Raw genomic sequence first — 27,885 nt, forward strand, 5'->3', positions numbered from 1 at the left:
CGTATTTACTGTGACTCTGATCGCTCAAATTACCTATTTTAGGTATTTGACGCTCTGTCTTGCACGCGGTGCACGTACACGATCACCACAATGATTTAGCGGATGGCACAGAGGACATGTAACGATCAACATGACCTTATTCCAAAGATGTCGGCGAGATAACCCGTATAGCCGGGCGAATCTTGACTCGCCTCGCCCTCTGCCCCATTTACCCGGATGTTTCAGGTCATCGAGATCGGAGGGGAACAGCAACGGAGGTGGGGATAACAATTGAAGCAACAAGAATGAGTGTGCCACTTATTCTCATTCAACTGATTATAAATAGGTGCCCACCACGCGTATGCTACGTAGCTTAATGCCACGTTCAAAATTAAAAAATCGATGTTCGGAAGGTTATAAATTAAGTGCCTATTTTACGAATGTGGAAACATTAGAACGGTTACTATTTCTTAATAGTCCTGCGTGTGTGTATGTGTGTGTGATAAGGACTATCTTTATTTTATCAAGATCATTAATAATAACACAATATTAATCTTAAAATAAATACTGACCGTACTTCAATGTGTTTACGATAACATGGCTTTAATTCATTTAAAAAAAAAACGCGATTTCCTAAAATTTATTTAGAAAATTTTGTATTGGTATATCGCATTTAAACTTGGAAAATATAATCGTATATTTCCTCAATTGGAATGGTAATACTTATTCTTTTTTATTTTTCTTATAATAATTTTTATATACTGCGCGTCATCATGATATAATCAGTTGTTAACAAAGTAACTACTTTCAGTAGGAAGATGAAGCATAGCATGAACGTTATAAGCCTTACGTAAGATGTACAATACGGTGCATTTTAATGATGATAAATCTCTCATATTTTCGCGTGAACAAAACTCGGCATTATTTACGAAAGACGGTAACGACATATGCACACATTTGCATGCTTGCCTTAACTTATCACAGATACGAACATCTCTTATGCAATTGCCATAAATCTCATTCATATATTTCGGCGATGCCGTCACTTCCTGAATTCTTCGTGCGAAACTCAGAAAACAAAAGATAATTATTCATTTCGACTAGTTTTTACTGAGCGTATTTTATACACTGAGAGGTAATGTAACGATATCGGTGCAAAAATATTACATTAAGCAACACACGACGCATAATCTAATTAATCTAATAATAAAATACATCCGGTTAAGTACATCACCTAATTACAAGTTGGAGATTACATCGTGTAATAAATTCGGGATGCTAACTTCCTCCAGATTATACAAGTTGTTCCAATATTGCTAGACTCTTCCTATTAACAGACTTTAACGGACTTTAATAAAGCTTCAACAAAATCATTCTCAGTGAAATATATGCGAATACCATTGTTCATAAGAATTACATTTTTATTAATTTGCAATGTTAGATTCAGTAATTAAAAATTGATTACTTAACGTGATATTTATAAATAAACTTCATATACTAAAGATATGCAATTAAATTAAAAAAAAATAAGAATAAATCTTAGTACTGAAAATTCACAGAAAACATTGTGAATTTTCAGTATTAATTGCAAGTGTTAAGGATAAAGTCAATGTAAAGAAACTGATTAAAAAATTTATAAGAAAAAAGACGTGGGAAACATGGTATTGTCTTGTTCCTCAAGAAATCTAAATTGATTTTTTCTCCTCATGAGAAACAGTATAGTAATCAAGAAATCAGAGACACTGGTTACTCGCGACGCGAATCACGCGGTGTGTCAAGTTCGAGGCCGCGATTGATCTCTGCCCGAGCGACGCGACGAGTTAATCGAGTCTACCTGCCGAGAGTCCGGTTCGCGTCGGTCGATCCGCGTCGCTAATGGCATAAGCGAAGCCTCCTCCACCTGACGTAATGAACGGCGGTTAAAACGACGACAGACCGCGAAACGGCAGAATAATTTACCGCCAGGACACAAAATATGACTTACCGCGTCTGCTCGAGATTCTGCCAGGAAGTCCGTTCATCTTCCACGCATCAACCATATGATTCTATCGCGATGGAAGATATATATTAGACACGCCAAGTTCATTATCTTGCCGGAGATGAACGAGCTGATAAAACGAGCGGAAAGGCAAGTGCTATGATGAGGGAGTTACGCTCGTACACTCTTAACGAACGCTGAAATCTGTACTTAATTATTTTTCATAGCACTACCGTAGGTTCCGTCAGTTTAGTAGCGCAATAGTACACCCAAAGTAACTGGTCCGTGCACGTACAGTTAACGCGCGATAATAGAATTATTACTACAGTCAATGGCGAGAGGATCTAACGGAATTGATCAATGCATGCGTTATTCATGAGCGGCAACGGAACATTATTATTGCAATCATTAGTCGAGCTTCAAGGTAATAGAATAATAAAAGTAATAAAAAATATTATGAAGTATGCTACGCTGCAAACGCTATATAACTGTAAGATAATACAAACCGTATCGCCATGTATAAGAGGGGCTTACGTAAAAGTAAACTTGGCAACGAAATTATGCGCTCTCAGCAACAACTCTACCGCCGGATCGATCGAGATAAAACAACGGAAGTGTAGAGAGAAATCGTTGCGTCAACGCGCGGAAATTTAACAACGCGAGAAACTCCTTTTTCTTGTGTTCGATCTTATTAACGTGCACTTCCCGAACCGCTTGCTATTTGAAAAGATAGCACGAAATACTGAGAAAAGAAATTCACGCCTTTATGGCAAACTAGATTTTCTTGACGAGCGAGATCGACGATAGAATACCATAAGGAATCGCACGCCGTGCATTGAAAACACCTATGTAATGATCTCGCGAAAGGAAGTTTGTTCCGGCTGCGCCCATTGTGCTTCCCCGCGCAAATTGGCGGAAAAATAATTAAGTAGCGATAATTAAATGCAATTTCGCCATAAAAACTACACAATAATTTATCGCTTGATTAAAAACAACCAAAAATTATCTATCCTTTTTATTTTTCTCAGTGCAATCGCAAATATTACCCTTTCAAAATAATTTAAAAAATGTTTATTTTATTGTACATAAATAACATAATTATGATAATTACGATTCCTAATAAATAGTATTCTTTCCTAACCATTTCTTTCCTATAATTCTCCAATTCTCCTCATATAATTCTCTATTAATCTATTTATTTCTTCCTATGTTATTTTGCCCTATGCTTTTTGTATTTTACATCGAAATGCCTTATGCCTCTGCTCTTTTATTTATCTCGGTCCTTTTAATTCACCAATCTTCTTAATTGAGCAAGTCTTATTATATACTCTACATTTTATAAACTATAATTAAGCCCAAAAGTCGTTCTTTTTAATGACGTCAAGACCTAGAGTCTTGATTAAAGACGTAGATTTAGTAGACGCGAAAGGAACGACCTTAAGAAAGAGTTCAATCGAAGAGAGCGGACTGTAAAGCCCGTGTCACACTACGTATCCGCATCCGCGATACGCTTAAGGAGCTGAGCTGGGAAAGTCGAATGTGGAGCAAGAAGAAACAATTAATGACGGCTCACCAATCAAGTAACGCATTAACCGTCTTCGAAGACTCTTCGTTTGCGACGAGCAAATTGATCGCTAATTCCGACGCGCCGCCTGCGAGAATATTTTGCCTCGCTCATCCTCTGAAAAACTCATTAGATAACCTCATAAACCCTAACAACCGAGATTTAAAGGCAGTAACGAGCAAACTTATCGGACTCTCGCAATAACGTTTATACACGCTACAACATCTCTCCCTTTCTAGACTGCTCGCTCGCACACCGACAGAAAATTAAACTTAAATTAACGCTACTTTAATTCCATAGAAATAGCTCTCTACGTTGACTTTATTTCATCTTCTTTCATGTAGCACTTATAAAGCCTATCCCGCATCTACCGCAGCGACGCTTAATGACATGCTCTTTAAGCAATTTAAAGTCCATTTTTCGTTAACGGAAGCGTCAAAGAATTAAGATTACTAATTACTGCGATCACCCAATGTTTAATATTATACTATATCCTCCTAACAAAGTCTCAGATTAATATTTTGCTTTGCATGTTTTTTATATAAGTTTTATATTTATTTCTTAGTAGCTTAATTTTTTTAAGTCATATTATAGATTATTATTCTAGAGTTATATTTTATCTCAGTATGTCATCGATTAATCAACGATCACGCTTCGGATCGAGTGATTAACCTCCTAATTAAACGATGCCTTATACGGCATGCGTCGATATACGTATAAGAAAACGTAAAGAAAAGTCGACAAATTACTCAAAGAAGATTGGCTGTCGAAGGATTACGCGAGATTCCTCTTATGTATGATTTATATCCCAAGCGCCTCTGGTCACCTACTCGATTCATCGCTCTAGCCGTAGGCGTGTTTAGTCGCGCGTCGACTTGGTCGACGACCAAGACGAACCTAAGTAAAACGACCTTGCGCAAACAGCGACGAACGCGCACGGGTTCGACGACCGCTCGGTATAGCTCGGTATAGCGAGATGCACAACCGGCAGTGCCTTTCTACAGCCTTGACTGCAACCTCCAGCAGCGGCTCCCGTCGTCGGCCGCTACCAGCCTCGTCACGTGCATCCTGTGACGTGGTCACTATCCCTCTCCGCCGCCGCGACGAGCGCGAACAATGCGCGACGCAACGCGCGAGTTGATAAAATAAGGCGAATTGGCGCTTTTTCGCAGAACGAAAACATGTGCCTATTGTGCGTGTGGCCGTGCGGCGTGCATGCGGTCATTATTGCTTTCCTGAACACGCACGGCGCCGGCTGGCAGTTTGACCCTTTAATTCTACGGGTGCGGTATGTGCGCGTCCTGCCACAATGGGAAACTTCGCAGCAACGGCAAACGTAATAACGCAGCGCAACAATACCGACCGCTTTTGCGCTAATTCGTAACGCACACATCCGTGCATATTAATCCTTATTTGTTATTTCGTATTATGTTATTTTCCCTGTGTATCCATCTTTATTTATTAAACTCATATATTCACGTGAAATATAGAACTGAGTCACTTTTATTGATTTATGCTTCATACGCATCAACGTGATTTGACCGCCCCGGCTTGATTATGCTTTATAACTCATGGCACGTTTCATTATCCCGATTGAACAACGTAATTTGCAACAATGACCTAATCATTAGGGAAGGATTTAACCTCTACGTTACGTATCACCCAATTAAATTTTCGTTTAATTAGGAGAAATAATTAGATGTAATTAAACACATACTACACGGAAGAGTATCAAATATACGTATCATTCACGTGACATAATCAGGAATCGCGCTTTGCGGAGCCGCGTCGAATAAATCTCAACTTTGTAAATAAAAGTCCGAACTTTCACGCATTAGATACTATTTATATAGATAATGGAAGAATTATATACGTTTACAGCGTCGCAATCGTGGCACTCTTCCAAACAAACTTACTTTTATATCCTTTTCGTATCCTATTTTATATACCCTTCTGCTGAACGAACGTATAACTTGACAATTCATATCATTCGTCTCCGTCAATCTTCGTGAATCGAATATCCCAGAAATTTTTACCGTCACGTCCGATATCGCGCGATGTCAATACCATCGGAGACAAAGACATCGAATAATATACCTTCGTACTTGGACAAATAAAAATGCTCGCGGTTGCCTATTGAATTTTAGCGTCCTTATATATATTTTTTTCAAGCTTCGACACTTGGGCACGATTCAAAAGGCGCTGCAAAACGCTTCAATTCGATATGACATGAACGACCTCTTTATCTCCGTAAAGCGGCACGAAAACGTGGCCCTAACGGGAGTATTTAGTCGCGAAGCGAAGTGCCTGTCCGCACATGCGAGCGCGTGACGTGGACGGATGTCGGGCTGAATTGGCGCAATGGCCATAACCGGGGCCCGACGCAACGAGTATGCGACCTTTTTCCCCCCGCTCTAAGACAACGGATCCGCGAAATTTACAAATCCTTATTATAAATTCATTTTAAAAAACTTTTTTTGCCGCACATGTTTCGTTACCTTACGACAACCAACTAAATTAAATCTGAAATTAAAAAATGCATGTACAAAACAGCGAGATTTTCTATAATACATTTATATACAATATTATATTCGAGTAAGTGGAAGAAATTTCTATAATCCGATCTTGAAAAGCTTCACACATGCACAATACAAAGTTATAAAAGAATTAAATATAGTTCACTAGATTTTATCCATGTCAGTTATAATTATCGTTTCATTTCTTTCGCATGAACAAATATCTGTCGGTTGGACTAATGACTGACAGATTTTCTGTTCCCAAGCGATTCTTTGTTACAAATTATCGATAACGAATTTCAAATACGCCTTCAAAGCATTCAAAGAGACATGTATTCATTAGAATTTATTTTACCAATCTCACATTTCACCTGATGTATAGGGATTTACTCATAAATATCTTATGTTTATCTTATGTCATTGAGAGTACGTCTCTAAAATTTGATACTATGATAACGAATGCTATGTAATGCGTTCGTAAATTGCGTCAGTTTTTATGATTCGAATGTATTTTCGTATCAGTGTATTTCTTCTGTGACTAACAATAAATAAAAAAGATTCGTACGCTGGGTATATCTGAATATTTCAATATTACGCTTCGAATATATACAAAACATCACGGTTCATAGTATCCCTGATTTGGATTGTACGGCTGTGTCGTAGATAATAAGATCACAACAATCAATCCCACTGTGCGACCTTGCCTCTTTTCCACTACCGCGGTATTGCCGGATTTTTCTAGTTCGCTGATCAGCCTCAATTCGATGGCATTACTGCGAATCTATCAGCGAGGATTATTTGATTTCGCGAATCTCGTAAACGAAATCATGTCGCAGAAAAATTGGGAAGACGCTTGCAGTAATTCCATCTAAAAAATATTTGCTAGCTATTTCTGTAGCGGATACATTATTTCAATTGATATCTAACATTGCAATGAGCAAGTTAGCGCATTGTAGAATTTTTTAAATTTACTCATATCAATTTTAATCTCTATATTATTTTCTACACCTAATATTAAAGTTCTGCACGCAAGTTGTAACGCAAACGTGAATGCGTATTAAAAGCGGTAGACATATCGATAAACATATTTCACAATCTCCATAAAAATATTCATTGTGCTCATATAGAAACAATGGGTTAAATATCTTCCAACGGAGTGCAGTTTTCGTGCAACTTTCGCGCGAGTAATAAATCGCTTAAGTGTTAACGGAAATATGGCCGAGGGGAACCGGGAAATTTATATGGTGGTCCGGTTAATCCTTTCTTTGTGAATAAACTTATCGTTCCCCCGGAGACCACCGGTAAGTTTTACGTAACCACGCGAAAAAGCAGAGCGGCGCAGCCGCGTTATATCGAGGCGCGCCAACAAAGAGCGTTTAATAATGTCGACGGGGAATTGAGCGTGTTTTCTCATTCGCATTCTTCCTCGTGCGTTCGCTTCTTTTCTTACTCACCGCTCGTAACATATACGTGCATCGCACGCTGATCTTTTCCTTCTCGCGTGAACTCGCACGTGAACACACACGACCACGTGCGCCGTTCACGCAGAAAGTATGATCGAGACACTAGTCACGTTCCGCGAAGGACGAATTCGCGACAAAGCGCATTTTTGCAATCGCTTTTCTTCAGATCGCTTGAAAAATTATATAAAGTGACGATAAAAATTACATCTACAGAATATACTGAGAGAAATAAAAAAGGGTATCAGCGTTTTCGACTAATAAATAAAAGCATTTAATAAAGGAATAAACAACTGTTGACGTACCATCGTTAATTATTCACGCTAATTGTTTGCGTTGCATAAATTTGCGATAAATTATATTATTCACGATAAATTGCTATACAGCTAAACAAATTATATTACCCATTAAAATTGTTCAAATTAATTGCAATATTCACGGGAATTTCACATGTGTTGTTTATCCTAAAATAGAGCTTCGTGTAAAATCAGAAGAAAATGACTTGGCAGTGCGTTCCTTTCAACGAGTAAACCTCATGCTGGCTAAAAGCAAATATAAACGTTTTCTTGTGCACGATATAGAAGCGAGAAAGCCTATAAGTTGCCTAAACATCAACAATCATCGTGCATTTGTCGTTCTTTGTGAGACATTGCTTGTTGTAACAATACTGTATGCAATTTTTATCGTGAGATAAAAATTCTACAAAAGTTTTAACAACTCCATCAAAAATCATATATTTACATACTTTCTATATTTGCCTACAATTTTTTATTCATAGTTGTTTAATATATAACGCGATATCGCGTAAAAGGTCGTAGTTCAAAAGATCAGAACTACAATAAAATAATGAGATATGATATTGAAAAATAGAAAAGAATGAAAGATGATAACAATGATTTACGACGTACATAAATTTATGTACGTCGTAAATCATTAACTTTCATTCTCTTCTATTGCCGTTCTTTTGTTAAATCTTTTATTCACTGATCGAAAATGTTAATACCCTTTTTAATTCTCTCAGTATATTCATGTAAGTATAACTTTCATCGTTACATTATAATTTTCCGAGCGATCTGAGGAAAAGCGATCGTAAAAGATACAAGTTATGATATTTCACGTCAATGCGATCGATCAAAAGCCAGATTTCGATTTTGATTCGAAGCTACCGGATCGAGATTCGCTTCAGGAATCAGGATCAAACGGCACGGGGACGTCGTCATGAATGCGAGGCATACATACCGAGCGGAATTCTCGCTGGCCAACTGCGATTTCTCGGTGTGGAACGGCGTGCCAAATGTCATGACAGAGCAAGTGGGCGGCGGGCGTCGCTGGGAATGCTCGTCCCGAGTATTATCCTTATCAGCGGTGCGGCCGCCGAACAGCTCGACTAGTCAGCTGATCGCGCGATGCTTCATCGCTTCGGTCAGCGTGCGCATAACGGCCGTAGGAATTTTCCCGTGTATCGCTCGACTGCCCTCCTCCCCACGCGATAATCGGCACTTTTTCACTCCGTTAGGGTTCGACTCCGGATGGTCTCTGAAGGGGAACTGAAATCGCCCGCTTCTTCCTGCTGTCACCGATATATTCGCTCGGCTTATCGCCTATCTTCTCTACGACGCGACGGGTTCGGGATTTGTCGCACTTGCCTTTTAGGATAATTCAATGCCGCTCCGCGCACGCGAACATTCGTATATCTTTGACGGCTAGCTGGAGGCGCTTAAAATCCTCCTAAATTCCGATTCACGATCTTCTACCAAAGGTAAACACACGCACGCTCGGCTCGGAGAGCGCGTCCTCGTTCGCCTCGGAGAGCGGAATTGGGTATCCGGTTCGCGCTGGTCGGCGTGAAGCGGGCCTCTCTTCACGCGCACGTATAACACGAGAGGCGGAGGCCTCGTCCGATCCGGTGTGTTGTGGTGATAACGGTATATCGCGAAGAGGCGTTCGTAGGAGATTTACCGGAGCGAGCAGACGAGGTGCAACGACCGGCTGATCGCGTCCACCGCCACACCGCGCCGAGACTTGTCTCGTTTCGTGTTGAATATGTATATGTTTCTATGAGGGCACGCGGTATAGCGATACGTTATTGAAAATTTCAGCCGCTTGATCCCGGCGCTCATTTATTTTTCATCTCGCGCTGAATGTGCGTTCCCCCGTTCGAGCGCGTCTCGACCCGCTCCAAAATTAAGCTAGTTGCCGATTGATCCCCCAGCTACGCGAGGGGTATATCCCAAGCTGCTTAAGCGCGTTATCCTATTCAGCTTGTGATCGTCACTTGAACTCAGCTATCCGCGCAACTAATCCGCTGCGCCAATTTGTCTTGTCTCGGGATGGATATCTATCAGATTGCCCGTTATCCGTCTCGATTCGTTTTGGAGATTAAACGTCTTAATCCAGCTACTTGTCCCGATATCTCTTCAATCAAGCTATCCTACTGTAGCTCGCGGTTACGGACTTGCTCGATTGTTTGACCCGTTTTATCTTGCGATTCTCGTCACTACTAGAATACAGTGTTGAGTATCCTCTACTTAATCCAAGCTCCTCAGTTATAATAGTAAATTTTGTTTCGGATTATAGCCGTTATTTAGACTTCTCAGTCACAAAACATCCGCACTGATTCACCTCGGGCAGGATTTCGTTAGCGGAGCACAATCGGAGCACACAGTCGGAGCACGTTTCCTCGATTTATCCCAGGCTCTTCGATGTCAATACGCAACGCGCTATTTGGAACGCGATTATCGTTTGGATCTCTCGCGATGAGCGCAGTGTCTCGTTTCGACTCCCGTGAGATATCCGTTCCCGTCGGGATATCGTGGCACGGTTCGTCTATCCACGTCGCTCGAACGTCAACGCGTCTCCTCTTGCAATGTTAAGCCTCGCGGTTACCGCTCTATCTCCTCGTGTTCGTCGACTGGCAATGTGCTGGCCGATGACAGGCGTCGCGGCGGGAGCGTCGAACGTGGTGCGTTGTGTGTCGCGCGTCGGAAACAGCGGAACGTACAAGCAGCGTCGGGCTTTTCACCTGCCGCCGCGGGTCCTCGCTCGCGGACGCTCTCGGAGTAACGATCGCACGAGCGTACGAGAGGAGGAAAAGGGAGAGAAGGAGAACGGGCGGGAGCGGGAGCGGGATCGACCGACCGCAGCCGAAGTGCAGCGAAGAAGGTCTGGATGGATACTGGTATATACACCGGGTAGTCTAGCTCGTGTCGCGCCTGGCAGCCGACTGACTCCGGCGAAAGAGGATGAAGCCGGGCGACGTGGCTCTGACGCCGCCGCCGCCGCCGCGGGGCTTCGCCGCCTTCGTCCCGCCACCGCCGCCACCGCCGTCACCACCGCCACACTGCCATCGCCATCGCCACCCCCGGATCGCAGCACCGCTCTGTCGCCAGTGCCGCGAACCGTATCGGTTCGCCGTGCCTTCAACCCTCGCCGTCGCATACCCGTATTCCCGTATTCTCAACCTCCGGCACGAGGAATAACACGTGTCGGCAGGATAAAACTACGTGGGTAGGCGACTCGCGAACCGAACGGGGCACGACGTCACGTCGCCGGTATTTCGAGAGATAGTCGATTTTAACACCCCGCTCGTCCTAAAATAATCTGCGGATACGGCTGCGCGCAGAATCTCGTTCCGCAATGTAGCTTAACAATAATGGTCCATTATCCGTGCATGCTAAAAACAAGATACGGAGCACGGTGCATGTATTTTAAAGACAGATACAACACGTAAAAGCTAAAGTTTATAATAAGCGGGTAACGCGTCGCGGTTTAATTGTGCAATAATATTGTGTAACGAGCGATTCACATTAAGGACATATCAGGATATCCACGATATCGATGCATATAAGGCGGTTTACGAGCGCGGACATTAATACGTGATCAAAACTCTCTTCCCGCCCGCTCGGACATGATGATGCAAACATGTTGGGTTTACGGATGCGACAACGACGTCACCGGAATAAGAGAACACCTGTTTGCTCGTACAATAGCGACACTGTCGGCAGCGCGAGCTTTCATACATGCATAGACACGCTGATATACCGCGTCCGCGGTATTTGAATGAAAATAAGTAACACCCGGAGGATGCAAAGTTTGTATAAAATACAACATCGTTCGTGTCAATGCCACTTCTCGATATTTATTATTCCATTCGAGTTGGACGCAACTTCGCTTCGCGTCCGAGCTCATTGATTAACAACGAATGAGCATTGCTCGGCGCGATGCAACGCGAAGAATTAATATCTAAAGCGTTCTGACGACCATTTCAACATCAGTAAAATTTCATCACAAAGCTATGCAATAAAATATAGATACAATATAAACTTTTTATGTTTTGCGGCTTTCATAACGCGGAATTTATTATTTTATTTCTCGAAAAAAGAGATACTTGAAATTAAAAGAAATTCAAGTTAATATTTCATAAAATTTGTCGATCTAATTTTCCTCAAAGGTTTCCTTCCAAGCTGAATAGGAATCCTCATATCGCGGTGAATTCGTGAAATAGAAGCTTTTTAAAAGCACTGCGCGAAGAGCGAAGAGAGATTGAGTAACGTTTAAAAAAATGTAACTCCCACAGATATCGATATTATTTCTATTGAGAGATATCCACTGAAATATCACCGCTCTCTGCCTCTAATAAAAGTTCGCCGAAAATTTTCGGCGGATAACGGATATCGTGACCGCGCAAGATCGCGAGATAAATCAGTGGCAGACGTGAATCTATGACGCAATGCTGCGGAATCCGTCGGGTGTCCGACGTCACGCTATTATTTTCAACCTCACGACATAGTACCTGCCGAAGCGCCTGACCTATCCCCCAAGATACACCGAGACATTTCCAAACGGATGGATTACGGATCGATAAGAGGTTGCGGGGGATAGAAAAAAAAAGCTCTCCGAGACGATGGAGCTAAAAAAAGGCGAGGCGAAAAAAATCACGGGTAAATTGAGATAAAGGGTAATCGACTGTCTTGCCTGCCTCATAACACGCGGGTGCATGAACTGTTATGCATAATAGGCCGCTCCACATCGTAATTAAAGCACTTTCCTACGATCAATTAAGTAATCAATGGATTAGTAAAAACGGCTTGTTAATTCATTTGCGGCGAATCATTACACTCGCGAATTAGAATTCGAGATACCGATGTGCGAATGAATCGCTTAGCGCTTTAAATATACGGAAAGTAAACGGAGCGTGAATACGAGATTGCCACGCGGCAAAGTTAACTCCAGATCCTCTCAAAGACCTGGAATTCGCTGAAATCCTGTTGTACTCATATTCCTTTTTAGTTCCTCGCTTTCTATACGTTAAATCTCTATTCGATATAATAAATTAGATATTTTGTCGTAAATATGTCAATTTTATTTTACCAAATATCGTTGCTTTCTCTCATGTTTCCACCGAAGCTCGTTGCGCTTCATTTCTCACGCTCTTTGTAAAAATAGGAGGTTATCTCTTCGCGTATCTGCAACACGAATGCAATGCTAATGACTGGTAGTCAGTAATTTATTGAATATATGCATATGGACATTTCTCGAGTAGACCCGAAGTTCCGCGGTAGATTTGCGATAACAAGTGCCGAGTTTCGCGTTCGCGTACACCTAGTATTACTATCCCTCGCCTTAATGTGCGTTCGCCAACTTGCACGGTAGGATGAAGCCATTAATTACGCCAGAACGAGCTTGAGGTTGATGATACGAGTAAACCGACCCAAGACACGATGTTATAGTATATACAGTTATTTTATGTAGCAAATGCATCATTATGTATTGCTCGCTATCGATATAACAATTATCACGTAGTCGTAGAGCGTATTTCAACAAATTGAAAAATTATTGCGGTGCATTGTGAAGAAACATCTATAATAAATTTCGATTTTTGCTAAATACGAATTCATTACTAAATGGTTTTTTAAGGAGATTCTTAAAGAAGTACACGCGCAAGATATCATCGACAAATAATAATTTTTCGGTGGTGACAAAACTGCCTAAAAATCTCTGATTGTGAGTCAAGCGAGTTATTATAGATCGCGACTGTGGTGACATTTTTCTTAGCTACCGGAAGGAAATACATCGGAGAAAAACACAAGCGGGAGACGCAACTGAGTGAGTTAACTCAAAATAAATCCAACACTCATCGTTCTAGTCACATCTACTTGGCAGATCCCTCGTCTTCAGTCCGAGGAAAAGCACATTTCAACTGAGCGCGTGAGCTGCTTCAGCTAAACTAGTTTCTAGGATACGTTAGTAAAAATATCATGTATATTCTAACAAAAATTTCTTGTCGAAACAAAGAAATTAACAGTTTAATAATTAAAAACGTTTTATACTCATTCCTATCTTTTACGATTAATCGAAATCGCATAATATAATAACCAATTTGTGTTATTTATATAAATATCTAGATAGGCGGCAGTGTGGTCTAGTGGTAGAGCGCCAGACTCGTAATCTGAGGAACCAGGTTCGAGTCCACTAGAGCCATGTAAACATGGAATGTTTTTCCGAAGCTGCGCCCCTCCGTGCAAGATAGGCTCTTGTGCGGAGAAAACTGGGCTCCGTCTTTCGGAAAGAGACGTTAAGCCGTTGGTCCAAAGGGTTAAAGTGAGAGGAGAAAGGGTAGTAGTGTAAAGGTTTAGATAACGTTCCTTATAAAAACGACTTGCAAACCCTGCGGGGATAAGCAATAAAGATAGTTTATGAGTTTATGAGTTTATATAAATATCTCGATTTTTAACTACTTATATATGAATAATGCTCCGACATTTATGTTATGAAAATATGTATTACGAGTTGTTCAAAGACTACTCAGAATCTACAGATGAGATTCTGAGACATCCAATGGATGAAAGACTGCGCAAAAATTCCTGATGGCGATGAACGAAAAGTTCTCTTCGAACGTGGGTGTTTGTTCGATCGAGCTTCATGCGCCGCGTCATGACCGAGATACACAAGGACGAAACTGCCACTGCAGTTGCAGGCTGCGCGACTATGTATCGTCGAGCGAGCAGCGGCAGGAAGTAGTGCGAGTGCATTATGATAATTATCATCCGCTCGCTGGAGCAAAAGCGTGAGGCATCCGATGTTCTACTTGCGCAAGATCAAAAAAATATTATTATTCCATTAAGTTCAGCCATTTAAAAAATAATGCTTAGTCTTTTTTCGTGTAGGGGAGGCCAGGGAGAAAAGTAATGTGGGATGAACGTAACAAACGCGATTACTAAAAAAAAAAAACATTCATGTATGAATTTGCCTGTTGCTATGTAACGTTTTTTGAATGCTCCTCCTTCCTCAGTAGCGTTCGAAACTCAATGATAAAAGGTTGTGCGTTTATTGCGTCTATGCCGTAAAAATAAGGTCAAAGTAAATACTTTGTGTTTTTTTAGTTTCCCAATATTTCATGAGAAACTTAGTTTATTCCCTTATTTATTGTTCATTATTTATTAATAACTATTTCTTTAAGTAGTTTAGTACATGAAAATAATATTTAGACGTTGGTTTTTTTATAAAAATGATCAATTCTGGCAAAATATAAGTCGGAATGAAAGTAACAGTCTGTTATTTTTGTCCTGAAAGTAACCACTGTTATTGGTGTTGATTTATCCATTGATTTATATACAAGGTGTTTCCTAAGTGATGTCAAAAACTCTAGGAACTAATTCGGCCTACAATAATTATTGTACCTATATACGTATAAGGAATAATGAATCAAGAAACCGGGAGGTAACGACACAAAAGTGTCAGCGATTTGATTAGTCTTGGAACAAAGTAATTTCTCTTGTTTTAATAGTGTTGTTGATGAAATGCAGAGTCTGGCTGCGCTGTCTCGCTGGAATGGGCGTTGCGGCGCCTGTGATCTTGTCGTAAAAACACTTATGTTGGAAGAATTTGATTAGTGCTGAGCTTTTATATATTTGTTGTTTTTTGTATAAAGAAATGTTTTAGAAGAGTCTGGCATGCAACTGACACTGGAAAATGAGTCTGGCATCCTCCCAAAGTCGTTGTAAAAAGTCGATTTGTAGAATCATTTGATTAGAGCTGTAACTTGTCAAGATGGTAGTTTAAATATATAAAATTATAAAAAAATAAGTCTGGCTACTTGTACTGGCTGGAAAATTGGTCTGGCACCCCCTTTAAAGTCGTCTGCACGAGCGCGCCGGTAGCTCGTTGCCCGCCGTATCTCTAAATATTATTAACGCATTACTCATTGAAAAGATTTTTTTTGTCCAAAAGGAAAAACGTAAACGATTTCGTGCTTATTAGTAGTGGAATAATGTGTAATTAATTATGTAATAATCAGAAATAAAGTAATTTAAAAATAAAACTATATTTTAAAGTAGTCAACATTATGCAAGTATACGCTTATAAAAATCAATTAACTTTATTTATTAAAATTATTAATTTATTCATCTGGATAATCTGTAATCAAACTTTCAATTTCTGAACTTTCATTTTCATCATCGGTGAGCTCGGTGTTGTCGGTATCGTCATCGGATTCTTCTTCGATTCCTTTGATTGAGTGCGTTCATGATCTGAAAATAATTCAAAGTTGAATTTATTATTAAAATTACACGATTTTAATAAGCTGCGATAAAAACAAAACTTTTACGAACTAAACTAATTAACTCGTTTTATTTGCAAAAAAATATAAATTATTATCTTAAAATCATATTTCTAAAGTCATGATTAAAGATTTATTAACAGTGTTTAAACCAAAATTCTTTATATTTTCTCCCGACTGCTGCCAACCTTCGGTTGGCGAAGACGAGGGAGTATGCGTTTTTATAAACTAAAATATTATAATATTATAAATGAATAATAAGTTATTATAATGATAAGTATCTTTATTAATTTCAAATTATTTGTTGCATCATTATTATAACTTTATTATTAGTTTATTTATTCAAAATTAATTTGCATTTATTTAAAATAAAATTAATTTATGAAATATACCTTCATTTTCTTCCTCATTCGATTCAAGTAATATTTCGCTCACGAACGGGGGGCAGTTGAACTCCTTCGAACCAAGTAAACTCGTACTTTTCGTCAACTTCTTTCTTACTTGGTTCGAAGGAGTTCAACTGCCCCCCGTTCGTGAGCGATATATTACTTGAATCGAATGAGGAAGAAAATGAAGGTATATTCATAAATTAATTTTATTATAAATGAATGCAAAATTAATTTTAAATAAATAAACTAATAATAAAGTTATAATAATGATGCAACAAATAATTTGAAATTAATAAAGATACTTATCATTATAATAACTTATTATTCATTTATAATATTATAATATTTTAGTTTATAAAAACGCATACTCCCTCGTCTTCGCCAACCGAAGGTTGGCAGCAGTCGGGAGAAAAATATAAAGAATTTTGGTTTAAACACTGTTAATAAATCTTTAATCATGACTTTAGAAATATGATTTTAAGATAATAATTTATATTTTTTGCAAATAAAACGAGTTAATTAGTTTAGTTCGTAAAAGTTTGTTTTTATCGCAGCTTATTAAAATCGTGTAATTTTAATAATAAATTCAACTTTGAATTATTTTCAGATCATGAACGTACTCAATCAAAGGAAATCGAAGAAGAATCCGATGACGATACCGACAACACCGAGCTCACCGATGATGAAAATGAAAGTTCAGAAATTGAAAGTTTGATTACAGATTATCCAGATGAATAAATTAATAATTTTAATAATAAAGTTAATTGATTTTTTATAAGCGTATACTTGCATAATGTTGACTACTTTAAAATATAGTTTTATTTTTAAATTACTTTATTTCTGATTATTACATAATTAATTACACATTATTCCACTACTAATAAGCACGAAATCGTTTACGTTTTTCCTTTTGGACAAAAAAAATCTTTTTCAATGAGTAATGCGTTAATAATATTTAGAGATACGGCGGGCAACGAGCTACCGGCGCGCTCGTGCAGACGACTTTAAAGGGGGTGCCAGACCAATTTTCCAGCCAGTACAAGTAGCCAGACTTATTTTTTTATAATTTTATATATTTAAACTACCATCTTGACAAGTTACAGCTCTAATCAAATGATTCTACAAATCGACTTTTTACAACGACTTGGGAGGATGCCAGACTCATTTTCCAGTGTCAGTTGCATGCCAGACTCTTCTAAAACATTTCTTTATACAAAAAACAACAAATATATAAAAGCTCAGCACTAATGAAATTCAAGAATATATAGGTAGAGCTCAGAAATTTCACACAGATTCAAACTTACATTTAAGTAACATTTTTTTACAATCTAAAGAATGACATTCCGAAATTAATAGTATAGGATTATGTACATCAAATAATACATAGGATGAAAATAAGATGTTTCAAGATGTCGCGTCGAATTTCTGAACCGTATTTCGTGGATTATCCTTTCGTATAAGTCAAGATAAACAAGTTAATGCTTCAGTTATCACTTGCATTTACGCTCTTAATATGGTTCTATCCAAAGTCTGGCTCGTAGCCGAAGCTCGCGGCCACAAAACGATACGAAATGCAACCGCACCGAGTGGCATTCGAGAGCTGCGGAATGCATGCAGTTTGTAGTTCGTATAACGCTCATAAAACTGAGATAATGGTTAATGGGTACCTAGTGCGAATTCAACGTAGACCCCAAAATAATCGAATTAAACAAGATATATCGGGGTTTTAATTAATTACTCAAATTTCTCTTAATAGCAATTTCTATGGACGGGTGCAGTTAAAGTAAATTTAGCGTTCAAGATATACGTCAGTGGTAAGCAAAAAAAGTGAGTGTATCACTTAAAATTCGACCTTTGAATTTAACCCTTACTAAATTACGTTCGCCATTCATAACAGGCCAATCGATCAATGAAACACATTCCACGACGACATTTGTAATGAATAAATAATTTACGATATAGCGTAGTATTAGACATGTACATTTTTTCGTACACGTTTATAATATACTTTTCCGTTCTTTCACAATCTATTTATATACTTCACACTATATCACATATCTATACTTATACGTCAATTAAAATCGATGCAATGCAAGAAGACTAAGAGTATCTCTTATTCATGTGGCACTTCGCCTTGGTTAACATCGGCAGCATGACGTAAAGATATCGGTTTTCCTACTTAGCATAAGAACCGAACGATAAAGCGATGTGTAATGCGCTCACCATTTGACTAACGGCAATAAAATGTACTTCACTGAGACTGCAAGAGTCCTTCGCGATTCCTCCATCTCGCGATTGGAATGATAAAAGCCTTTTACGCGTTCACATGTGTATATACGTATAAGATAGATCCGAGAGAAGAATCAACGTTTCCCATTAGTAGCCTCTCTTGGGGATAATAGCCATCGTATTCCATTAATGCGAAAGAACGAGGCAGAAATGTGTGCCCAGACCGAAATAGGCCTAAGTAGGTACGCGATGTATTTTGGCGCTTGATTGTGATATATAGTTCGTTAATTTAATATACATATCCGTATCTACATCATTTTACTAAAATTAGAAGTTTTCGTTTTCTTTTTATAACCTCGATGACGTGAACGGAATTAATATTATTTTGAGAACGATATCTCGAGTAATAAATATAATGTACAGAAAAATGCAAACAATAGTAGCAACAAATGTACTTGCTATATCTTGTTTTATTCGCTGCCCATCTCATGTAGATCTCCATATAATACGGATTCGTATAACACGACAGAAAAATTTTAGTATGTTTGTTTTAAAGTAAAATAGAAAATATTTTACTGTTTACATCTTTAATATTCATTCTACATTTTACATTTATTTTTACATCTTTTATAATATATGTGTTTCCATATGTGCATACGTAATCCATATATGTATAATTTATGATTCGTATAACATGGATTCATATAATGCGGAACGCATCCGTGTCTACTACTATATGAAAATCAAACATTCCAACTCATGGACATTCCTAACTGATTCAGAGTCGACGTAGTTGCCGACCTAAACAAAATTCGTTTTTAACACGTGTCAGAAATGTGAGTTGGAAATAAGAGTTAAAGAATCATCCATCAAAATATTAAGATAACGAAGCTGCAAAGAGACGGAAGAGCGGATCAAGAAGAAAAGTCGCGAACAAAGCGGAAGAACGAACAAAGTCGGACGAGACCGTTCGTGTTATTAAATGAGATCGCGAACCGAGGATTAAAAATACCGGTTCAGATAATTCGCGTTCACGCCGTTTCTCTCGTTACATCCGTGAAAGAGTTACGTGCCATTCGGAGCTCGAGAGAAGGAAGCGGAACGGGAGTCGCGAAGCGAATTGTGTCTCCTCGCGATCCGTTTATCTCGCGATATCGCACGTGCTACAAAGTAAGAATTACGCCAGCACCGGCCTAATAATTCTGCTTCTTTTTCGCACGCTCTACCGTTACGCGATTTTTCAGGGCGCATCAACACGGAGGCTTCCCCGCAGTATCCTTGAACCTTCGACTCAGGCCACTCTCAGGCGGCTGTAAATTCTCCAAAAGTCGGAGATACCTGTTCGGTCACGCGAGGTACGGCATGTCGCCGATCGTTCCCGTAATTTCGCCGATATTGCTATTGATAGCAGTACCTTTATCCCCGATTATATTTAAATCAACCTAGCCATCATTAATTTCAGTTTATGACAAAAGAGTAATTAATGTAATAAATAATTTGCATCGATAATCGGATTAGCATCTCATTATTAAGCGAAAAGCACACAATTGATGATGTTTAGTATCTCTCTATATTGAAACATATTATGTTTATATAATTATCAAAACTATCAATAGCATATTTTTAAAGCAATTTTTTAAGTATTAAAACAAATGACATATTAATTTATATCTAGATAGTTTTTATCTTTTTCGAATAATGCAACTTTCCAGTTACGAGATTTTTATAACAATCTTATAATTATAATAATTTAATCGAGGTGCATCAATCGTTGCAAAATAATCGACAACCTTCATTGCTTGTTTACTGTCAAATTAACAATATAACCATTATGACAGATATACGATGTCGCGAGATTGATTTCGTGCTTAATGCAGCATGAACTCTGGACGTGAGATATCTTGACAAGCGTCACCGGTAATATTATAAGTGACATATCAAGTTTGAAAATTAAATTGCGAATTTCAGACTCGAGACGTGACAGATTCTAGAAATAGGCCACCTCCCAGCGAGACATGTGCACTTTGGGATGTGTGCTGGTGTGGACTCTGAAATTAGACACCCCGTACAAATTGTTTTCATAAGATATAAAGCTCGGCATATACGGTGACATACGTCGTTTAGCAGACGGTTGTTGCGAGGAAAACGAAGCACCACAGACTGATTAGATGTGTATATACGGAAAATTCAAAAATATATTCTAGCTAGAAAAGGAGAAAAAGTTACGAGTTAATGCAGCGGAAAGTAACTAACGTTACTTTTTTTCATAACATTGTCAACTTTGGGATTAAATAAAGAGACGTGAAATATGTCTACAACGTTCAGCGGAAAACTCGACGTAAATGTTTCGCGATGTAACATGTGAAATTTGAATGAACTCGATTAGGACATCGCTGCATTTTTCAAGCGAGCGTAGGAGAGGAGAATTATCCGGCCTAATGAGGCGCCGCTGAGTTAAAATGGCCATAAACACGCGTCACACGTCGTCGGTTTAAAAGCAAGGTAAAACGTAAAACGTACACACCAGAAGCGTGCATCGCACGCGTTTTCCCATCACGCTGACGCCTACAAGGCTTTAGGAATGGAGATCCCCTCGCATTCCGGGCGCTGAGTCACCCCGGCGTAGATCCCACACGACGATCTCGCCACGTGAGGATCTGAAGCGTATGGCCATTGTCGTGGTCGAGTTGAGTTAAAACTCGATTAAAAGTGCGTTCGGTCTGTGAACTTTGCGCGCGTATAACAACGATACGATGGAAGGTAAACGACACATTGATCCAACGCTTCTACGAAATTCAATGTGCAGCGCGACCACAATTGTTTGTGCCTCACGTCTTCGACATAATTTCAGACGGATATCATAACACCGTAATTAGACCGTGTAACATAATATGGAAATGACGTTCAGTGGCTATCGGGTTGCAGTATGATATTACGTCGTATTCAAATTTGCACTTTCGCATTTGTGCTGAATTTCACGGGCCGTAAATTTCGGTATTCCGTATCTCGTCGTGAGCGGCTTGAAAATTAGAAATATGTCCGCGAACAATATGAGCAACCATATCTTGCATGGAATCGGGCGTCAGTCTCTCATAAATTATTACTATTGTAGTGTTGTAATTGAGAGCAAGCGTGGCGTAGCAGACAGCGCACTGGTCTGCTAAACCAAAGATCTCAGGTTCGAATCCAGTCCTGGTAGAACCAAAATAAATAAATTGTATCGCTTGTCTCTCCTCCTCGACGGAATGGCAGCTCGTCAGGAGAGTATCCCTTGCCTAAAAACCCCCTCTACCATGCCGTTCGGATTCGGCGTTAAAACTGTAGGTCCCATGTGCTTGTGTACAACCTGCGTGCGCACCGCAAGCACATGACTTTGGGGGAGGCCTAAGTCCGACTCGGACTGTTGCGCCATTGAATTGAATTGAGTGTTGTAATTAAGATGGCCTGTGGAACACATCAGGCTCAAAGTATCATAAATCTTTATTTAAAAAAAGAAAAGATAATTCATACGTTTGTATTACGCTCACTTATATCCATTATTGCTACCAATATAGATTAACTTTAATCTCGGTTTAATTTACTTTTTATCTTTTTCTAATTCTTAAAACTAGAAAAGGATAAAAAGTAAGTTAAACCGAGATTAAAGTTAATCTGCATTGAAATGGACATTAATATCCTCACGTCATTTCGGCGATATTACAAATGCAATGACATTACAAATCGATATACTGTCCGCATTTCCTGTTGTTACACGCTATAAATAGGCGTTGTATCGTTGTATTACACAACGATGCGCAAATAGTCACGGAGCAAGTTTTCGTAAGATAGCATTGTTCTCGGACCAGATATCGATTAGGTACACAAAAAACGTGGAAGGAACTTGTTTACGAGCAATGAAAGTCGCCGAGATGACTTTGCGACCCTTACGTTCGCAAATTTTCAGATAAATTACGCGTTCTACGAGAAATGTTTAAATAGGTAAAATCCTATTTCAAGCGGGAAACATTTTCTCTAACAATTATAGTGTCCTACGTTTTAGAAATGTACAAATCAATGTTAAATTCATTATACGGTTAAAAATATCTGTATCTGGAAAGAGAGTGGGAAGAATCTGACTTTCGTGTGTCTTTTTCTGTCGGTACAAGCGGCGAAACGGGACGCATCGATCCGAGAATCCGCGCGTTTCGAAGTAACGCGAGAATTTATCGAGCTCTGAGAAACGTCCCTGGAAAATTGTCACTCAGCCGTACGAAAATAAGATCGCGTCATTAATTCGAGAATCGCATCGAGTTCTTTTCGCTTCGTTCGCCATAAGATAAAAATATATCTGGCGCCGAAGAAATTCGTACACGTACGTAACTCAACGCATATAAAACATGTTGCAACAAATTATTTATAGTATTAGTCTTACATAACGTATGTCCCAGTTTATATAAAGGTAACGCAGTTATTAATATAACTCTATTCGCAGAAATATAATTTTACGGCAAGTTTTATATATTTTTATTATTTTCTTTCTTTTTAATACCTACGGACGTACTGTACATCTTTCCATTTCTATCATACTTTTTCTCCGTATGTTATTTAAAGGTCTCGGTTTCTCTCTCGGCAAGCTCCCTCTTTATTACTGTATCTTTTTAGCATATATTCCTTTTATTATTATTTTTATTAGATTTTTAGTTATTTTACTCAGAAAGATTTTTCGCTGTATTCATAACACAGCCCGTAGAAGTAGATGCATAATTTACTGCGCTTCGCCTACGTAAATAACGAGACGTTCTTTCATTTAAAAACATTTCACTGTCTCTAAAAATAATTTTATAAAAAAGGGAACGTGCTGTCGCAAAAATCAATATTTTCTAACTAACAAGATCTAGGGAAAAACATCGCTATTTGCATTAAAAACTCCAAACATAAATCAACACATTTATTTCTCAACAATAACCATAACTCAGCTTTACCTTCAGTTATGCACAAATACCAAAAAATGGAATAGCAAGTTGACAAAAGTCGTGGTAATCGCGTGACGAAATTAATTCTCGAGATAATAGAACAGAGTAGTCTTCGTAAATAACTGTGCGCCTATAAATTTCGGTTATACGGCTCTCCTCTTCGGCTCGATGGAAACACTCGCAATTAAGTTGGCTCACAATTCTTCTAATAATTCCCCAAATCGATTGTACCAAAGGCAGTCTAATTTTTCCTGACGATTCTCTTCTCTATGAAAACAAAGCTATCCGAAGCTATCTAAACGTTCTCTTCTAGTGACCGAACAACGAGCAACACTCTGCACTTCCCCAAATAAGTCGCATAATTTCACGAATTTATATTACATAGGAGCTGCCGCCCACGAGAAGACCCGCAGCTCGAGATTGATCCATCTTATGATGACGTAGAAGAAGACCAGCCGATTGATCGTGCACACGACTTCGAAGAGATCGTGCTCCGTGGGTATACCGTACAGGAGATCGCGAAGAACCGGCTCGTCGGCGAGGAAGCTCTTGCAGGATCGCTCGGGTTCGATCTCGCGATCAATTGTTTTACCTCCCGCTACGGAACATTTCCGCTGGACAGTCTTTAGATCCGCGTCATCACCGTCTCTCCATCCCTCGATCGCGCGCAAGATGGAATACACCTCGCCCATGATCGCCCCGCGTCGATCGCTCAGAAAAAAAACGATCGTCGGCGTCGTCGCGTACACGGGGCTGACTAACGACTGATCACCACTCGTTCTCGATGCTTCCAGATGGTATTCTGGCAAGCCGGATTGACTTCTCGCGCTATTGCAACTTTCGGTTACCTAACTTGGCGTCGTCATCGGTCAAATGTGCTCCGTCTTGCGGTTGCGAAATTCGCGACTGCAACGCGTGCTCGTGGGCAAACGATCCATAGACACACACACATATTATACGTGACGTAAAACTGTCATTAGATGTCAAGCAATCATATTCGAAGTTTTAAGAAATCGCGACTTTCTAAGGAAGTACAAAGGGGAACAGATTTAGAGAAATAAAATTAGATCCTGCGTTATTTTGCACCATAGAAATTACTGCACGATTTATGCATGATTTTGATCTAAAGAAACCGTCATGTTTCGAAGAAACGGAAATTGTAGTTGTGGGATACAAATTTTCGCGATTCGTGCTCAAACGAGATTTGACGCGATCAAGAATTTTTCAATAAAATTCTTGCTAAAAAAGACCGAAAGTTTCTCTTCAAGAAAGATATTTCTCGTGTCGTTACTTTTAGGAATAATCGCAGCCCTTTCTCGAGACAAGATTAGAGGCGAGCTCGGGAAGCGAGTGCATGGTCTGGGCCGTTGACACCGTCGGTTTCTATAAATAAAAGGGCAACCTACACTGCATTCTAGAATCTGGAAGCTACGAAAATATCGAGAATGTCGGCTCAAGCGTAATGTCGTCCGAGTTGTTTGAAGTAGCTAGGGTCAAAGGTGGAGCGCGTTAAACTGAGCCAAAGGAGTTTATTAAGGCTTTATTGCTTTATTACGAAATATATTATCTCATATTTCTGTAGATACTACACGTTATATAATATGATAAATATATTTTGGAAAACAATTTATAAGGAAAATATCTCCGTTTTTATCCGTTTCATAATTTTTCACATTTTATATTTCTTTGCCAGGAAGGAAAATGAAAAAGGTGCAAGTATTCTACAACGAGAGCAATTAAGCAATTAGCATATTCAGAAGAGCGCTATTAGATAAAGTTCCCTTATGTTTTCAGCTACCCGAAAAGTCTGCTTTGAAAGTTATCTTAGGAAAATGTTGCTCGGCAAGAAAACCAGCGCAATTTCGAGGACAAAAACGAATGTGCGAAGTCACTTGAAGACACTCTCTTCAATGAGACAATTTTACAATATATACGACGCTAAAATCTCAACGCTGATGCACACAGATGTTCAATATATAATGTCCCTGGCTATATTTTATGATGTTAGAAACGAAATAATAAAATATGTTTCTTTCTTTATTTTTATATTCTCTAAAAAAACAAAGTTTTATTTACAAAATTGTCAATTTAATAAAACTTAATATATAAAACGTGCAGAAAAATGTATAAATGTCAGAAAATAACGTAAATAATAGCAATCGGATTAATTAATTTTAATCCAAAATATTATATTTGATTATTAATAACAACGATTACCGTTAAATATACACGTATAATTGATAGAACGTATTATTGTAATAGATATTTATGTTAGTAATTTTGCTAAATGTAACGTTATACTTTCTATTAATATCAGCCCGCACAATATATCTATTATAAAAAAAATCAATTATCTTTTAAGCTGATAAATCACGTTCAATTCAAAAGCGAGCTTCTTTCTGACAACTGCGTTAAAAATGCGACTTGATTTCCTATACAACTTATTGTAAATTGCATTTTGCAGTCTGCCAAGAAAGATCGGAATAAGAATCAGAAAAATATTCAAACTAGAGGAGCTTCTCGATAGTCGCGAATTCTATTACGAGCTATAATGCTATTGCGACGTTTCCGAGAAAATTGATCAAGGAGAAGCAAAGTAAAGGACGCAGCTGCTGAGTTAATGTACTTTCCATTCGTTTCTTTATGACAGCGAGTAATAAAGAACGTAAATCGGATCTTCATTGCACCTGCTTCTGATACGAGATTCACGCGAGAAAGCTGTATTTTGAATTTATTATATATATATCATATGCAATAAAATAAAATAAAATCAATACAATTTTATCATCTTTAATCAGGTCTGTCTCCTAGCTTCTAATCCAATTTCCTTTCACTATATTATTATAACTGTTTCGGAATGTAGTTGCCGGAAGTATCCTGTCCCGGAAATATTTCTCACGCGTATCTCTCCCAACGTAAAATAATTCCGTGGATGTGTTATCACACGTGCGAGTTCGCGAGAGAATCAATCCTCGATCGAGTGACAGTGCCGCGAATAATATCAAAGCGTCTATCGCGACGAGCAGACGGAGATCGCTATAACTCGTCAGGATCCATCTCGTCGCTGCTCGCATCACTTTCCAATAGGAAAACGGAGGTTGTGGAACTCGCTTCCTTGTTCGTCGCCTACAGGTACCTACACGAAGAGACTGCGAATGAGGGAGGGAAAATCCAGCGTGAGTGTAATGCGAATGGAAGCGAAGAGATGAGCGAGAGGAAGGCGACGAATGGATGAAGAGCATGTGTGAGAGAGTGTGAGAGAGTGTGAGAGAGTGAGAGAGAGAGAGAGAGAGAAGAACGTGTATGTATGTGTGCGTCAGGAGAAGAGAGAGATGCAGAATGCCTGGCTGCTGCGGATCGATAGAACGGAGCTGCGTGATAGTCGACTTTCTACACGGAGAACCGATATAGATGCCGGGAAAATCGCTGTGAATGAGACACACAGTCTGCCTCATGATGAAGGCAGCCGGAGGAAATTGCTAATATGCAAGCTATCCGCGATCTGACTTCCATCGCAGTCTGTCAGTCAGTGACTGATTCCTTAACGAACTGCTGTGCTCTATATCACTATATTTTGCGAGATAACACGAGTGTTTAGAATGGCAAACAAAGAACGCAACACCAAGATCGAGAGCAAGCGTTTAATTTATTCACATTCAGTTCACAATAAAACAATTATGTACCTATATGTGGGATCTGTATTTTAAAAATATTGAGAGCGCGCTCTCACGTGATCAGCAGACCGGTGACATGCCTCGCGTGTGTGTGCGTGCCGGGGCTGTCGAAAATACGAGCCGGAGCGACAGTCGTCTACCGGTCGCCGAACGATAACATAACATAACGCGCTCGCTCCCGACAAATGTATCTAATGTACTCGCAATAAATTATCCTTAGAATAAATTATCTTACAATTGGGGGCTCGTCCGGGATTGCGAGTAAATGCGGTCGGATAACGGGCGATATGAGGCAGCCGTGGCAGCGAATTGAAGACGAATGAAGACGAGTTGAAGACGAAGAAGAAAGACGAGTTGAAGACGAAGAAGAAAGACGAGTTAAAGACGAAGAAGAGATACGGTGCAAAGTCGATAAGAAGCGACCGGAAGACGATTCAAGACGATTTGAGACGATTTAAGACGATTTTAAGACGAAGAGTGCCCGGAGCGGTATATCGAGAATATGAGTAAAGCTGGTCGAGCGACGAGGAACGCAAGTGATTTCACGGTGGCCGAGTTAAAGGACATACTGAAATCATTGGGGCAGA

The 27,885-nt window shown here is 39.2% G+C and overlaps 1 protein-coding gene across 2 annotated transcripts in view; it reads right to left on the reverse strand.

Annotated features, from left to right (window-relative positions):
- The window catches only part of LOC139773799 (uncharacterized), an 82,982-nt gene that overhangs the window by 39,697 nt on the left and 15,400 nt on the right, over nucleotides 1-27,885 (reverse strand). The window contains exon 1 of one of the 2 annotated variants that reach the window (XM_071708531.1): nucleotides 8,737-10,736. The exons of the other annotated variant lie outside the window; for it this stretch is intronic. Coding sequence (XP_071564632.1) covers nucleotides 8,737-8,798 — 62 coding nt within the window. The 5' untranslated portion in view covers nucleotides 8,799-10,736. Of the gene's footprint in view, nucleotides 1-8,736; nucleotides 10,737-27,885 lie in introns of those variants that run through there. 2 annotated transcript variants of the gene reach the window in all.

This window comes from Temnothorax nylanderi, unplaced genomic scaffold, assembly GCF_030848795.1.
Source record: "Temnothorax nylanderi isolate EJ_2023f unplaced genomic scaffold, tnyl_v1.0 TNYL_tig0069_pilon, whole genome shotgun sequence".
NCBI classification, from domain to species: domain Eukaryota; kingdom Metazoa; phylum Arthropoda; class Insecta; order Hymenoptera; family Formicidae; genus Temnothorax; species Temnothorax nylanderi.